At 45.5% G+C, this 17,660-nt stretch overlaps 1 protein-coding gene across 2 annotated transcripts in view; it reads right to left on the bottom strand.

Moving 5' to 3' along the window:
- LOC124098286 (cytochrome c oxidase assembly factor 8) overlaps positions 1–17,660 on the bottom strand; it is a 28,674-nt gene that overhangs the window by 3,197 nt on the left and 7,817 nt on the right. For both annotated transcript variants that reach the window (XM_046453068.2, XM_046453067.1), the window contains exons 2-4: positions 12,093–12,290; positions 11,074–11,137; positions 658–748 (exon numbers count right to left, since the gene is read on the bottom strand). In XM_046453068.2, coding sequence (XP_046309024.1) covers positions 658–748; positions 11,074–11,137; positions 12,093–12,290 — 353 coding nt within the window. The remainder of the gene's footprint in view (positions 1–657; positions 749–11,073; positions 11,138–12,092; positions 12,291–17,660) is intronic.

Genomic DNA, 17,660 nt, shown 5'->3' with positions numbered 1-17,660 from the left:
GGGGCTGCAGGTGTGTCATCCTGACCCTTAATTATTCCATCCCCACCAGTCTTCCAGCCAGGGGTGTTGGCTGCCAGCGTGACTGTTGCGTAGGTCTGTTACTTCATTAGGAAAATGGGAACTTGCTAAGTCATCTCTCTGCATTGGTTGTCTTTCTCCTACAGAGGCAGTGCTGCTTTGTGTGATCACCATGAGACACTGCTAGTGCAGGAAAGGCAGAAAAGTGGGGCATTCTTTGGAATTTTTCCTTCTGTTTACCAATTTCTAGACTAACGACTTGGTAGTGTGGCCATACTGAGGTGACCTGTAAGCTTCGACCAGTCATCTGGAATGCAAAGGAATGCATCTGCCTGACATCTTGTCAGCCACCACCTTTGGGAAGCTGACTGACAGCCTCCTTGCTTCCAGCCAATGTCTGCACTCAGCCTGCACCCTTCCTACCCTGCACAGGCTTCTCAAGGAAGCACAATGAACTAGTGTCCAAGAACTGCCATGGCATCATGCCAATAATCCGTGGCTGGCCATTTTATTTTAAAGTGAGAGTGAAGTGGACAAAATCATGCACTTCTACCTCTGATATAAATCTCAAAACTGCTAAATTCCGGTCAGAAAATAATTTTGCCCAATCCAACTTTTAGGAAGGAAAGAAACACTTACCTATTATAATACATGTGCTTCTGAAAATTTTTACTTAAAAATTCCTTATAAAAGTCAGCCATTTCTTCTGCATTCAAGGTTGCTTTTTGACCTGAAAGTAAAATTCAACATTAAGACGTCAGGACAAGTCAGGCACAGTGGTGCTTGCCTATAATCCCAGTCACTCAGAAGGCTGAGGCGGGAAGATCGAAAGTTCAAAGCCAGCCTTGACAACTTAGCAAAGACCTAAGCAACTTATAAGACTCTGCCTCAAAATAAAAAATAAAAAGGCTGGGGATATAGCTCAGTGGAAGTTCCCCTATCTTCAATCTCTAGCACCAAAAAAAAAAAAAAAAAAAAAGACTTCAGGACAAGAGATATCCAAAAAACCTATTAGAGCTAATAAACAAATTCAGCAAGCTTACAGGATACAAGATCAACACACAAATATCAATTTTATTTCTACACACTAGCAATAAACAAGCTGGTGTTGATTTCCTTTTGTTTGTTTTTTGTAGCATTTGGGATTAAACCCAGGCCTCACACACACTAGGCAAGCATTCTACCACTGAGCTACATTCCCAGCCCTTTTTACATTTCATTTAAACATAGTGTCTCACTAAGTTGCCCAGGCTGGCTTCATCTTGTGATCCTCTTGCCTCAGCCTCCTGAGTTGCTGGAATTATAGACATATGCCACTCACCTGACTGCAATGAATAATCTGAAATAAAATTAAGAAAACAACTCCACTCACTATAACATCAAAAATAATAGACTTAAAACCAGACTTGATAGGGCACACCTGTAATCCCTGCTACTCAGGAAGCTGATACAGGAGGACTGCAAATTCAAGGCCAAAGTGGGTAACTTAGTGAGACCTTGTCTCATGATAATAATTAAAAACAAAAAAGGCTGGGAGATGTAGCTCAGGGGTAGTGTGCCCCTAGCTTCCATCTCCAGTACCGCCAAAAAGTAAAAATTTAAAAATTACTATGGATGTAGTTTGGCAGTTCAGAGAGTAAGAACACTTGTCTAGCATGCACACCACACTGGGTTCAACCCCCAGTACCACACACACAAAAAGACAGACATATGAATGAAGCTAGAGGCTATCATGCTAAGTGAAATAAGTCCATCCCAAAAAACCAAAGGCTGAAGGTTCTCTCCGATATTCAGATGCTAACAAACAACAAGAGGGGGTTGGGAGGGAAGAATAGAAGTTCACCGGATTAGACAAAGAGGAATGAAAGGAAGGAAGGGGGATGGAAATAGGAAAGACAGTAGAATGAATCAGACATAACTTTGCTCATATATGAATACACGACCAGTGAAACTGCTCATCGTGTACAACCACAAGAATGGGATCCAAATTGGAATAAGTAATACTCCATGTATGTAAACTACGTCAAAATACACTCTACTGGGGCCAAGGATGTAGCTCAGTTGGTAGAGTGCTTGTCTTGTACACACAAGGCCCTGGGTTCAATCCCTAGCACCACCACAAAAAAAAAAAAAGAAAAAGAAAAAGAAAACTGGGCTGGGGATGTGGCTCAAGCAGTAGCGCGCTAGCCTGGCATTGGGATCCGGGTTCGATCCTCAGCACCACATACAAACAAAGATGTTGTGTCCGCCGAAAACTAAAAAATAAATATTAAAAAGAATGGTAAGAAAGAAAACCAAGATGCCAACTGAAAACAGGAGTGATGGTGAAGACAGGAAAGAAATTTGAATCAGTATAGCTACACTGGAAGGCAAGGGACCCTGGTCCACAGTCCTGCCTTTTGTGGCCCTGACAAGAAGCTCTAGGTTTAAACTAAGGGAGAGCTGAAGTGGGGCAAGAAGCATGCATAATAACGCAATCTTGGTCAAACTGTGGGCTGAGTGACAGCAGCTTCTTTTGCTCAGATGAGACAACTCTTGGTGGGCTCCTGGACAACTTTAGGATGGAGCCTGGGTGCCACAAAGACCAAGTCTTGGTGAGGATGTGGGGAAAAAGGTTCACTCATACACTGTTGTTGGGACTGCAACTATTGTGGAAAGCAGTGTGAAAATTCCTCAGAAAACTTAGAATAAAACCACTATTTGACCCAGCTATCCCACTCTGTGGTTTATATCCAAAGGACTTAAAATCAGCATACTACAGTGATGCAGCCACATCAATGTTTATAGCAGCTCAACTCACAATACCTAAACTATGGAACCAAACTAGATGCCCTTCAACAGATGAGTGGATAAAGAAAATATGGTATATATACACACCAGAAAATTACCCAACCTTTAAGAAGAATGAAATTTTCATGTTTGTTGGTAAATGAATGGAGCTGGAGAATATCAGGCTAAGCGAAATAAGTCAATTGCAAAGAACCAAAGGCCGAATGTTATCTCTGAAATGCAGATGCTAATTCACAGTAAGAGGAAGGGGCTAGGGAAGAATAGAAGTACTTTAGATTAGACAAAGGGGAGTGAAGGGAGGGGAGGGGGTGTGGAGGTAGGAAGGTTAGTAGAATGAATCGAACTTTATTACCCTACTGGTTTAATTCCACATTACAGGGGCTGGGGATGTGGCTCAAGCGGTAGCGCGCTTGCCTGGCATGCGTGCGGCCCGGGTTCGATCCTCAGCACCACATACAAAGATGTTGTGTCCGCCAAAAACTAAGAAATAAATATTAAAAAATTCTCTCTCTCTCTTAAAAAAATAATAATTCCACATTACATGTACACATCATGTATAATCAGAAGAATGAGAAGTTATACTCCATTTATGTATGATGATGCATTCTACCATCATGTATAACTAATTAAGGAAAAAAAAAAAGACCAAGCCTTGATTAGAAGTCTAACTCAATCTCCAGGGCAGGGCAGGGCTGGAGATGGAGCTGATCACAGATGGCCAATGACTTAATCCACCATGCCTGCCTAATGAAATCTCCAGGAAGCCCCTACACCTTGGGGTTCAGAGGGCTTCCAGCATGGCACACTCTTCAGGTGCTGGGAGGTGGCATGAGGAAGAGGCATGGTAGTCTGTGCCGCAAACCTAGCCCCCAAGTGTCTCTCTTCTAGCTTTTCCTGATTGGTATTCTTTGTAATAAACCAGTAGCAGTAAGTAAGTCACTTCTAAAAATTCTGTTCCAGCAAATTACAAAGCCTTCAAAGGGAGTCAGAGAGACCCTGACTTATAGCTTGTCAGTCACAAGTCTGGGAGGTGGGACTGGCCTTTGAAGTGGGAGCAGTCTTGGGGACTGAGCCCTTTAACCTGTGGGATTTGACAGCAACTCCAGGAAGAATGTATCAGAATTGAATTGAATTGCTAGACACCCAGTTGGTATGGAGAACTGGACAAATAGGGTTGAAAAATATAACCATGTAGCTGGGCACGCCTGTAATCTCAGCTACTGGTGAGGCTGAGGCAGGAGGATCGCAAGTTTAAGATCAACTTGGGATCAGTGAGATCCTTTATCAAAATAAAATAAAAGGGCTGGGGTGTGGGGTGTGGCTCAATGATAGAGTACTTATCTAGCATGGAGGTCCCAGGTTCCATCCCCTATAAGGCAAAAAAAAAGGAAAGAAAGAGAAAGAAACAACCAAAACAACAACAACAACAAAACAATACCAATACCATGAACTTGGTGTCAGGAGGAAGAGACCTGTGGATCCAGTAGTTCACCTGTAGGTATACTACACAGCACACATCTGCTCACAGCTGCATGAGTCATAGTCAAACAAGGAACAACAAACATCCTTCAACTGAGGGACAGAGGAAACGCACTCCATCCATAGCACGGAACAGCATTTGGTCATAAGGAAGGATCTCGGAAGCACTGTAACATGGACAAGCTGGACACAGGGTAAGCCCAGGTGGAGGCAGCAGGCAGATACATGCTCCATGATCCATTATCTGCCATGTGCAGAACAGGTAACTCCAGATACAGACAGCAGACTGGTGCCTTTGGGGTCTGGAGGGAACTGAAACTAACTGTTAACAGGTAGAGGTTTCCCTCTGTGCAGATGGAAATGTCCTGGGATTAGACAGTGATGTGCGGATGATCTGTGAACCCTAAAACCCCAGAATTACACACTTTCAAAGGGTCAATTTTAAGGTATGTGGATTATAACTCAGAAAGGAAAAAAAGACTAAGGGCCAAAAAGTTAGATGCTGTATCATCAGACCTACTAATTACAGGAGACTCCAGGCCCTATGCAGGCCATGGCACGTGCCTGCCTTGCCATGCTGGGCCAGTGTACACAGACCCTCACCAAGGAGCTGTGACGGGGCAGTGAGGAGCCTCCCAGCCCGGGGAAGGCAGGAGCCTGCCTGCTCAGTGGGCTCAGAACACTGAGTGAGGGTGCTGGGCGGGGGGCTGGTGCAGGGACAGACACAGCCCATCCCCATGGTTGGATGGTGCCACTCTCGGAATCACCCATTCACAAGCCCCAAGAAGGCCCTGGCAGAAATCCGCAGAGCAGCTCAGGCCCAGGCTCTTGCACCAGCAGTGGTGGGTGAGAGAATGAGACTGTGTGGTGGGGAAAGGGTGAGAGAGTGCACCCTGGCTTCCAGGCCCAAGCCCTGAACAAGAACTACCATCTCCTGTAAGAGCCTGGGCACTACACTCAGGGCTGAGGCAGAGAAGCAGCCAGGCTCCCACCCTGTAGGGGTGTTATGCTCTAATCCCCTGCCATCCACCTCCAGCAGACCCGTGGCCTGGCAGCATGGCTATGCTGAGGCCACAGCCCACTGGGATGCTCAGGTCAGTCAGCTAGGAGCTGACCAAGTGCATGTTCCCAGACAGAAACAAGCACACTGTCCCCTCACAACAGAGGCCAGGAGCCACACTGCTCTGGCACCCGCCAGGCCCAAGCAGTAGTGTGTGTGGCTGGAGCAGATGGTGGCTCAGCTCCGCAGCGCTGCTGTATCCAGCCTTGGCTCTGCCACTCACTAGGCAGTGCAGGCGACTTCCTATCTGTGCCTCTGTTTACTCAACTGCACAATGCAGGCAATGGCCACGGTGTCCCATGCACTACTGCTGACACAGAGCAAGGCGAGTGTCAGACTCTGGTCACGGCTCAGCAGTTATCTACTATGCAATGCACACAAGGCAGTTTATTCACAAGTCCTCTCCTGGCCAGTCTTCCTATTACCCTGTCTTCCCCTGCTGCCCTCCTGCTCAGCACCCTCTCCTCTTACTTCCTCCCTACTTTCCTGCTAGTTTTCTCGGATCTACACACCTGGCACTGCAGTGTCCCAGTAACCCTCTGTCTGCAGACTCCCCTCCTGCCCCACTGGCATGTCCACAGCTCTGCCCCCTCCAACCTGTCCCCAGTGAGGAGGACCATGCTGGGACTCAAGGACCATGACTGACTAGGAGGATGGAAGCTACTTGAGCAAAGATGGGAGCAAGTAATTAACTGAGGGGCAAGAGGTGACAAAGGCTTGCAGGAAAGATGACTTGTGGGCTGGTGTGAAAGATGAACAGGGCCCTGCAGGGTAGAGGGGGTCACTCCAGGCCAAGGACCAGGCCAGGCAGGAGGGCAGGTGGAGGTGCAAGGAGGCGCTCTGAATGAGGGACAGTGGTGCCAGGCTGAAGAGTACCAGAGCGGAGTCCAGAGGTAGGCACAGGGTGGATGAGGGCAAGCAGCAGCAGCAGCTTTGAGGGAGGTGGCCTTCATGGTTCTTAGAGCTGTGTGCCTCCCAATAGTTGGGTGCAGTAGTAGCACATGCCTGTAATCCCAGCAGCTCACAAGGATCACAAGTTTGAGGCCAGCCTCAGCAACTTAGCAAAACCCTAAGCAATTTAGGAAGACCTTATCTCAAAATGGAAAATAAAAAAGAGCTGGAATGTGGCTCAGTGGTTAAGTGCCCCTGGATTCAATCCTCATTACCAAAAGAGAGAGAGAGAATGAATTGTGGCCCCCAAGTCAGCTTCTGAGGCCTCTCTTAGCCTTTCATGGCCACATGAGGAACTGAAGAGGTGGGAAAAGCAGCTCCTCCCAGCAGCAGCAGTGGAACTGTTCCACTGGATAGACAGAGCCAGTCTCTGTCCCCAACTAGCTGTGTGGCCTTGAACGATGACTTCCTGTGCCGTTCCCTCATCTCCAGCATGTGGTCATAAAAGCACACCCTCATAGGCAGCTCTGAGACCTGGCACTGGTCAGCGAGGCAGGAGGGACACTGAATGCAGACTAAGCAGCACTGCCATGCCCAAGGACTCCCAAGGGGCTCTCAGGATAGGCCTGTGGGCACCTCAGTGCCAACACCCCTAGGCAGATGCTCTGTAGAAAGCAAGGGTACCAGGAATCTTTGTAAGTGGCTCATCTCCACAGCTGCCAGCACTGCAGCTTGTTACTGAACATAAGTGGGAGTGGGGGAGGGGAAGCAATCCATCCCATCACCACTGATGGGGCGCTGACCGGGTGCTTTAGACACCAGCTGATAGGAAACCCAGCTCCTGAAGAACAAGTACATAAGTGATAAAAGAAACAAGAAGGAACCCTCTCGCCCACTGTGCTGCCCACCTTACAGTGACATTTAATTTAGGGACAACAGAATGGAAGTCAACGTATTTTGCTTTCTGTACCTGGAGAAGACCAAGAGTTTCCCCCATGGCTAGTCATCCAGTAAACATGCAGTGAGTGGATGGGCCACCCAAGCCCTATCTATCCCACTATTTTTGGATTTAGAGACACTTTCTGCCCTTTGCAATTAAAGATAATTCTGCAAGGGACACCCCGCTAAACTTGCATATTCCCCACAGTGAGACAGATGTTGGCGAGACAGTTCTGGCCTTTACTCTCCTGCTTTCTGGCATGTGTGTGACATGTGCAGCTAGACCCTCATGTGAACTTCATGCTGCACCAACCATCAAGCTCACTCCACCAGCACAGTCTCTCAGCAGGAAAATCATCCTGTGAATGCAGAAAACACAAAACCATGCCTTGTTGTTTCAGATACACTACAAAGTTTGGAGTCTGACAACTTTTTCTCCTCACAATCACTTTGTTACTAACAAAAACTTGGTGCAGCTTTTTCAAAAGTCCAAATGGGCCGTGTCATCTCTGCCACTAGTGCTCACCCATCTACTGTTCATGGCTAACTGTACATGTCTGCACACTGACCCCTTTGTCTGCCCAGCCCCCCAGGCTGCCTCCATCCTGCGTTTCCATGGCAGCAGCCCGGCTCATTCAACACAAGCCCGCCTCTGCCTGGCTAACAGGGCTCAGCAGCTGGAAGTCTGCCTGGGGAAAGGCCAGCCTCAGGCTGGCTTCACTGACTGTGAGGGGGACAAACCGGGGTGGGGGGAGGCATGGGAAGCCAGTTTACAGAAGGGTAAAAGAGTAGGAGACAAAAGTTTAAAAATGAAAAGGAAAAAGGAAGGAATCCAAGCATTGCTGATTCCACTAAAGACAGGCCATGGCAGAGGCTCTGCTCCACCAGCTCTTGGGTGCTGAGCCTCCTGCAGCATCACGGGAGATATCACAGGAGTCCTAAGGACACAGGATGTTTTCACTTCCCACATTGCTACAGTTTGGCTCTAGAATGTCCCCAAAGGCCATGTGTTGAAGACATGGTCCTCAGAGTGGCACAAGAGGAGGCAGAGAAACCTTTAGGAAGTGGGGCCCATGGGAGGTCATTGGGTCACAGGGGCATGCTCTCAGAGGGGACTGAGGGCCACTTCCTCTCACTCCTGTTTCCTGGGTATGAAATGAGCAGTGTGCTCTGCCACATGCTCTAGCCACTACCATACAAACAGAGGCCCGAAGCAACAGGTCCACCCAATCTGGAGCTAGAACCTGCAGATTGTGAGCCAAGCAGACCCCCTCTATTCTTTTTTTTTTTTTTGGTGCTCTTCAACCCAGCTGCACCCTCAGTTCATCAACATTACGCTTTTAATTATACATTTCAGAATGACTAGCTGACACACACCACCCTAAAGAGCTGTTGTTTTTGTGGTAATAGTACTACATCCACTCTCAACACCCTTTAGGAACAGTACACTACTAATTGCAATCACCATGATGTTCAATGGGTTGCTGAATGTACTCAACCCACCCCTCTCGTTGGGACTTCCTGTCCTCTGACAAGCAGCTTCCCTCCCCACGTCTGAACAGCTGCCAAAATGGATGGCTTGGTTCATGCTCCCTCTCCCTGATACATGCTGTTGTTTTGTTACCAAATTAATTTTAAAATCTCACTTAAGGCCAGCCTTTCAACATTTAGCAGAACATCAATAGGATGCTGTGCTATTAATAAGACTGAAAATAACCTCTCCCATCTGCTAGGAGAGTAGCTAGTTCCCAACCCACTTCTGCAGCAGGAGCCAGCCTGCTACTACCTGATACAGACCCCCACACACACACTCACACACCAAAAACACAGAAAAGGGGATGAACTGAGGGCTGCTGAAACCCAGCAGGCCCTGGAGACCTGACTCCTTCAGGCAGAATCTAGGTTCTACCTCTTCACTGTGGGATCTGGGTGGGGATTCTGCCATCAGTTAGCTTCAGGCTCCTCAACTGTAAAATGGTAAAATCATCAGCACCTCCTTCATTTGGTCTTTGTGGATGATACATGCAAGGACTTAGCATAGTGCCTCAGAGCCAGGACCCCCATTAAGTCTGAGCTGCCATTCTTGTGTTATTGACAGGGCACAGTACCCTTTCCTGCTGCTGCCCCACCAGACCTGGCCTGTCAGTATACCTGAGATAGGTGAGGCGGAAGCCAGGTTTCTCATGCTGGGCTGGGGTGCAGTTCAGTGGTGGAGACCCTGCCCAGCAGGCATGGAGGAGGCCTGGGTTCAATCCCTAGCACTGCCCAAAAGAGAGAGACAGAAAGGTTGTCCCTGCCTCCCCCAGCACATTCTTCTGCATGAATCCTGGCCAGACTAGGGATAAACAAGAAGGCAATGGTACTTCAGCCCAAGGACAGACTTGGCTTTTGGGGTCAATGGTTCTGGATTTTCCATGAGAATAATGTCTCTCTCTCTCTCTCTTTTTTTTTTCCCCTTGGTACTGGGGATTGAACTCAGGGGCACTCAACCACTGAGCCACATCCCAGCCCTATTTTGTATTTTATTTAGAGACAGGTTCTCAATGAGTTGCTTAATGTCTCACTTTGAACTCATGATCCTCCTGCCTCAGCCTCTCAAGCCTCTGAAATTGCAGGTGTGGCCACCGTACCTGGCTCCCAGCCCTTTTCTATATATATTTTAGTGACAGGGTCTCGCTAAGTTGTTTAAGGCCTCGCTAAGTTGCTGAGGCTGACTTTGAACTCACAATCCTTATGCTTCAGCCTCCCAAGCCTCTGGGATTACAGGTATTTGCCACTGGGCCTGACAAGAGCATAATGTCTTGACGGTAGACATCTACTTAAAAAACAGTATGAAATGTTATTAAGGCCTGATATCAAAACCTAGAGAAAATGTCAAAGCTTATTTTGAGCACTAGACTTTTTGGCCAAAAAGAAAATGGCAGTATTGGTAGATAAAGGGAACTGAGGTAATCTGGCACAAAAAAAATGCCTGGTTAGGGGCAACAGGCCAGGAAACAGGTGAGAGAGGCAGGGACAGGGTGCCATGCTAGGCAGGTTCCTTCAGAGAAATGGAGCTGTCATGCTGTGGTGAAGAGAGACCAGGAACGTAAACTGGGAGGCAACTGTCATACCTGTATTGGGTGGAAAGTCTGCTTGTGGTGCATAAAATGGACTTAAAGGGAAACACTTACAGGCTAAATTCTAGGTGTCTTAGTCCTGTTCACTCCCATACGCTGTGTGTGTGTGTGTGTGTGTGTGTGTGTGTGTGTGAATAAAGTTTTACTGGGACACAGTACTTCATTCAACAGCAGCATGGAATATTTCCGGCGGATATCCCGTAGAGCCCACAAAAGGTAAACTATTCACTGTCTAGTCTTTACAGAAAAAGTGTCCTTGTCTCTGATTTGAAGCTTTGACGTTGGGCAAAAAAACTAGGAAATTACTGCAACAGGCAAAGAATTAACAAGGACCCGAACTTCAGCAATGTTTCAAGGGCAGAAAGCAGCAAAAAATGTTGAGAAATGCTCCAAAGGAAAACCTGGAAACCAGAGGAAGGGCAAGGAACAGCTTCTCTTCCTTTTGCTTTCCCACTTATGAACTGACTCAAGAATCCAGGAGGAAGAGCTGGAGTTGGGAGGGGTTGCAGAGGCCCTGGGAACTCAGGCTGGAAGTCCCCTGAGAGGGCGCCACAGTACTCCAAGAGAGAAGAGGGAGCAATGGTCTGGAAGGGAATTCCCAGTGGTAAGAGGCAACGAAGGGAAAGAAGCCCTTGGGAGCAACAGAAGCGAGGAGATGACCCTGAGGCTGCAGAGGTGGGTGGGAGGCCTACCATGGATTCCCCTGCTGCCCTCCACACCCAGCTTTCCACTAGCTCATACCACCACCACATCAGCCAGAAGCACGGATGTACTGACCTGATCCAGGGCACAGGCCCAAACCTTTGGCCTTCAGTCTTGAATGAATGAACTCCTCCTTTTCCTAAAAGAAGACACCGTCAGAATCCCCTCTGTCTCCACTTCTCTCAGGCCACAGCACATTCTGAAGCAGTCTGACGTGGGTTTGCTGAGGAATGGCTCACCTCAAGCCTGTTTTAAACCACCTGAATTTGGTTGAAAGTTTCATGCTTGAAACAGGATTTTAAAACTAGATGTTCAATAAACTCTGGGAAGCAGCTTGTTTATAAATCCAAAGAACATGATGAATAGATTCCATTTGACTTCGTCCATCCAAATGGATAAACGAAGTTCAGATGTTTTCCTTCTCAATTAGAATATTTATACTTCTTTCTCATATAGTTTACTTCTGAGTAAGCAGTTAAGAATTTTGAAATCTCATTGGGTGTGGTGGCCCACGCCTATAATCCCAGCTACTAGAGAGGCTGAGGCAGGAAGATGATAAGTTCAAGTCAAGTCTCAGCAACTTAGGGAGACCCTGTCTCAAAAAATAAAATAAAATAAAATAAAAAGAGCTAGAGATGTGGCTCAGAGGTAGAGCACCCCTGGATTCAATCCCTAGTACTGCAAAAAGAAAAAAAGGAATATCAGGAATAATGATAATATGTCACAAACACTAAATTTTTATAAACATGAACACACAGGTAAGACAGGTACTTCTGGTTCTGGCTTTATTGCTCACTTTCCTTCCTCAAAATCTTGAGATCTGTGATCTATGAATGGCCAGTGCTTCTCATGTACAGCTACAAGTTAAAAGGTCTACCCAGGGTGGAGTATCACCTAGTTGTATGAGGCCTGGATTTGACCCCCAGCACTGTAAAAAGTAAAATTTAAAATAAAAAGGTCTACACACACACATACACACACACACAGTGCATGGGAGGGGGCAGGACTAAGACACACTAAACAGACATGAAAGACCCAGCACCCTCCAGTGGCCTACTGTATCATCTCTATTCTCATTTGAAACCTGTACTTACCTTACTAAAAGTCAAATTCTGGTTTGCCCAGAATTGCTGATTCCATTCCTGCGTTTCTTGTCTTAATTCTCTAAGCTTTTGTTCCAACGGTGATTCGTTTTCTGGGACGTAAAAGTGAACAGGTCTAAGGTTTGAATATTTATCTGGGGGTCCTATCCAGTCATGGCAAGATTTTCTTGGAGGGCAGAATCTTGACACCTTGAAAGAATGCATGGCATTACACAAAATCAGACAAGCCCCGGACATGATGAAATCAGCAACCCATATTTACTAAACTCCCTCCCTGGTTTTCTTGTTTTAAAACCACAGTATGCCCAGAGAATTTCCAAATTTATTTATTTATTTACATACTAAGAATTGAACCCAGGGGTGCTTTACCACTGAGCTACATCCCCAGTCCTTTTTATTTTTTATTTTGAGACAAGGTCTTTCTAACTTGTCTAGGCTGGCCTTGAAATTGAGATCTTCCTGCCTCAGCCTCTGGAATAGTTTAGACTATGGACATGCGTGATCAACCTGATGGAATTTAAATAACTAAAATGAATAATAATATCATTACACCATGTTCAACATATGGTGCTGGAATAATTCTGCTTCCGGTGCAAAAAAGGAAGAGGGAGAAATGGAGGAATGGGAGGGAAGGGAGGAGAAGAATCTTATTCAACCTGTACCTTGCCCCACATACAAAAATTAACTCAAGTCCCAGGCATGGTGGTGCACACCTATAATCTCAGCAATTTGGGTGACTAAAGCAGTAGGACTGCAAGTTCAAGGTCAGCCTCAGCAACTTAATGAGACCCTGTCTCAAAATATAATCTAAAAATGACTGGGGGTGTAGCTCAGAGGCAGAATACTCCCAAGTTCAGTCTCCAGTACCACAAAAAAAGAAAGAGGACTGAGACTGTAGCTCAGTGGTAAAGTGCTTGTCTTGCATGCATGAGGCACTAAGTTCAATCCTCAGCACCACAAAAAAATTAATAAAGATACTGGGTGTTCATCTACAACTAAGTAAATATTAAAAAAGAAAGAAAGAAAAAAGTTAACTCATAGACTTAGATGTAAAATCTAAAATTATAAGAGCTTCTAAAAGAAATCATAGGAAAAAAATTTTGCAATCTTAGATTAGGCAAAGACTTCTTAGATATACCAAAAACACAATCCATAAAACAAAAATTGGACTTCATTAAAGTTAAGACATTTTGCTTTTCTGGGGTTGGGGCTGTGGCTCAGTGGTAGAGTGCTTGCATAGCATGTGTGAGGCATTGGGTTCAGGCCTCAGTGCCACATATAGATAAATAAATAATGTTATTGTGTCCATCTACAACTACAAATTTTTTAAAATGATATTTTGCATTTCTAAAAACACTGTGTAGAAAATGAGAAAATAAGCCATAAACTGGATGAAAACATATGCACATCTGAAATAGGGATTGTCCCCAGAATACCTAAATATCTCTCAAAACTCAGTAAGAAAAAAAGAACCCGGGCTGGGGTTGTGATTCAGTGACAGAGCACTCGCCTAGCACATGAGAGGCACTGGGTTTGATCCTCAGCACCACATAAAAATAAGTAAATAAAATAAAGGCATTGTGTCCAACTACAAAAAAGAATATTAAAAAGAAAAAAAGAACCCAACTTTACAGTGGGCAAAATATTTGAGTAAAGATGGGCTTGATGGTACACACCTATAATTCCAGCTACTCAGGAGGTGAGGCAGGGGCATCACAAATTTGAGGCCAGCCTGGGCAACTGAGTGAGACCCTCTCTCAAAATAAAAAGGGTGGGGGCTATAGCTCAGAGGTAGAACACTCCCGGATCCAATCCCTAGTACTGAAAAAAAAAAAAAAAGTTTTTTTGAACAATTATTTCACCAAAGAAGATATGGAGGTGACAAACACATAAAAATAAGCTCAGGGCTGGGGATGTGGCTCAAGCCGTAGCGCGCTCGCCTGGCATGCGTGCGGCCCGGGTTCGATCCTCAGCACCACATACAAACAAAGATGTTGTGTCCACCGAAAACTAGAAAACAAATATTAAAAATTCTCTCTCTCAAAAAAAAAATAATAAGCTCAATATCATTACTCATTAGGGAAATACAGACCAAAACCAAAATGCCATACCCTGTACCTATCAGAATAGTTAAAACAAAACAACTGTGATACCAGTAGCATCAAGGACCAGAAACAATTCAGCTCCCATCCCATGCTATTCGGAACGCAAAATGACAACCCCTTCAGAAACAAGGCCAGCACAAAGACAGACATACATAACATGCAACCCCATACCCCGCTTCCAGGTGTTCACCCAAGGAATGGATACACACATGTTCATACAAAACCTGCATGCAACTATTGGAAGAGGCTGTGTTTATAACCAGAATCTGGAAACAGCATAAATGCCCTTCCCCTAGTGAAGAGAAAAACCAGTACAGTGGGTCCACACTGGAGCCACCACTCAACATGCCATAGGATGAATCGCAAACACAGCATACTAACCAAAGAAGCCACTCTACTATCCTGTTGATGTTGTTTTGGAACAGACAGGTGCTGGTGGCAGGAGAGGAGGGGCAACAAGGAGTGTGGGTGGTGACAACCTTCTGCATCTTGATAGAAATGCATGCCACTGGTCTCCAACAATGTGACTTCCACCTCCAACAGAGCACTCGGAGCCCTTCCTCCATGAACAACTAAACTTCATTCAGCAACAAGGGTGACCCACTGGGGCATACAACAGGGATGTACTGCTCAACACAGACACACATTGTGTGATTCCACTTGTACAACATTAGGAATTTTCTGGGAAGATAACTGAATAAATCAAAACCTTTTTCAAAAGTCAGTGAACCATACACTAAAAATGAGTGTATTCATTTTATTATATATAATCAGACCTCAATAAAGTTTAAAAAAAGTTGAGGAGTGGGTACTGGGGATTAAACCCAGAGGGGCTTAAACACTGAACCACATCCCAGCCCTATTTGTATTAGACAGGGTATCACTAAGTTGTTTAGGGCCTCCTCTAGGTTGCTGAGTCTTGAACTTGAGATCCTCCTGCCCCAGCCTCCCCAGTCTCTAGGAATACAGGCATGTGCCACTGTGCCCGGCTATAAAGTAAATTTTTTAAATGGGAAAATTTAGCTGGGCATGGTATGCACCTGTAACCCCAGTGCCTCCTAAGGATGAGGTAGGAGGATCTCAAGTTCAAGGCCAGCCTGGATGATATGGCAAGACCTTACCTCAAAATAAAAAGGGCTGGGAGTATGGCTCAGTGGCAGACCACCCGTGGGTTCATTCCTCAGTAACAAACAAAACAATTATATTTTCAACCCAGCTACGCACCATATTCTATTGCTGGGACTAACAATGCGCGGCAGGACACAGCCCCACCCGCACCCCAACAGCGGACCCTACCGACAGCTCACCCTACTGACGGCTCCCCGTGCACACAGCGCCCCCTGCCGACGGATCCCCGTGCCCACAGCAACGACACCTTGGAGAAGCTGAAGAGTTTACCCACAGAAAGGAATTCAGAGGGGGCCAGAATAATAACACTAGCCCGCATAAGAGGATTGAACAGTAAAATATTGGAGGTTCCAGCTGGGACACAAGCAAAAGGATCTGACTATGTCTCTCTATTTGGGGAAGTTGTAGTGCACGATTAAAACAGATGCAGTCACTGGATGATCAAGAGGATTTGGATTTGTCCTTTTCAAAAATGCTAACGTTGATAAGGTCTTGGAATTAAAATCTGGAAAGCAAATTGATAGTCCTCAAAAGGACAAAGCTTTAAAAAGGAAACAAACGCCCTAGCAGGCTTTTGTGGATCCAGATACTTCTGAAGAACAAAAAGAATATTTTGGAGCCTTTGGAGAGACTAAAAACATTGAACTTCCTGTGGATATAAGAACAAATGAAAAAGAGGATTTTGCTTTGACACATTTACAGATGAAGACCAGTAAAGAAAATGTGTGAAAGCAGATATCAAACTGGTTGTGGGAACTGTGAAATTAAGTTGCACATAAAAGAGGTACACAGGGGCTGGGGTTGTAGCTCATTAGTAGAGTTGCCTTGCATGCATGAGGCATTGGGTTCCATCCTCAGCACCACATAAAAATAAATAAAATAAAGATACTGTGTCTATCTACAATTAAAAAAATATTAAAAAAAGAAGAAGTACACAGGTGGCATCAAGAACAAAGAGGGATGGCTGGGGATATAGCTCAGTTGGTAGAGTGCTTGCCTCACATGCACAACGCTCTTAGTTCAATCCCCAACACCAAAAAAAAAAAAAAAAAGAACAAAGAGGAAGAAGCGGTGCCCGTAGCTGGTGGCCCAATCCAGGGCCACACTGGGACCAAGGGTTTAGTAATCATAGGATGAAGGATGTAGAAACTCCACAGTGCCCAAGATGAAGATCAGAATTACAGTAGCTGTGGCAGACAGGACGACACTGGGTCTAACTGCAGGCACCGTGGATGGGATATGCAGACCTTAGTGGTCAGCCAGCACTTGAAGGCATCTTGAGGGTTGGCAATTGTCAAGAATTCCCAGTCCTACTAAAGGAGGATGCTGGAGAAATCCATCCTGGAGGACCACACCAAAGACTGGTCTTCTGTTGATCTAAGACAACTGTTTAACGTACAAGACACAACGTATGTCCAACTGCATGTCGCCACCAATTAGTTTTGTTTTTACTTTGTCCTTTGCTTTTATGACTCAATGGGCATTTGTTTATACAAGTTTTATTTGTATGATTTCATGTTAAACCTTTTATGATTGTTTTTAAAAAAGCAAAAGAAAAACCCAATCACCATGAATACGATATAGTGATGAGTTTTGGATGTTGTGTCAATTGTTATCACAAGCTGGAATGTTCTATCAAATTTAACCAGCATTTGCAGAGCAGTCATGAAGCCTACACTATTTACACAGCAGTCATGAAGCCTACACTCTGAAGATCCCTGTAGGCAGATGAGAGGTCTCTAGGTGTGCTGTGGCTCTGAGCATGAGCCATTCTCTATGGGCAGGTGGTGATGGTATGGGAGCTACAGGGACAGGAACAGAGAGAAATCATGGGGACATTGGTGGCCCATGATGAAGACCCCCTCTGGCATCGAGGTGGTAGGAAATGTTGCACATATACAACTTTTCTTCATATAAGAATGTACAGCACACAATTTACAAATGATAACAAAACATGACATCTTTTGTATAAATTCCATATAGTCAGTAGAGTTCTACAAACTACTTCATTAATTTTAAAACTGGGATGCAGCTCAATGGGTTTGATCCCCAGCATTGAAAAAAAAAAAAAGTTTCTGGAATAAAAAAATATATTTTAGAAAAAGGCTTCTGGACTCCCCCAAAGCCTCTGCAGCTATAGTATGTAGATACTGGCAGAGACAGGAGTCCCAACAGACAGGCAAGCCAGTACCCCACTCTGTGCTGTCACCAAGTGCCCTCCCCTCCAGCAGACAGGCGCTACAGAGGACTGTTCCCCCATCTTCCCACTACTTCCCTCTCCTCCTCTCAGACTCCTGCCAGGAAGGGCCTTTCCAGGCTGCCTGTG

Source organism: Marmota monax, unplaced genomic scaffold (genome assembly GCF_021218885.2).
Source record: "Marmota monax isolate L192 unplaced genomic scaffold, Marmota_monax_Labrador192_F-V1.1 WCK01_AAM20220418_F8-fsc00190, whole genome shotgun sequence".
In the NCBI taxonomy this organism is placed as follows: Eukaryota; Metazoa; Chordata; class Mammalia; order Rodentia; family Sciuridae; genus Marmota; species Marmota monax.
The sequence above is the reverse complement of the archived record's forward strand: the minus strand, read 5'-3'. Positions and strand labels throughout refer to the sequence as shown.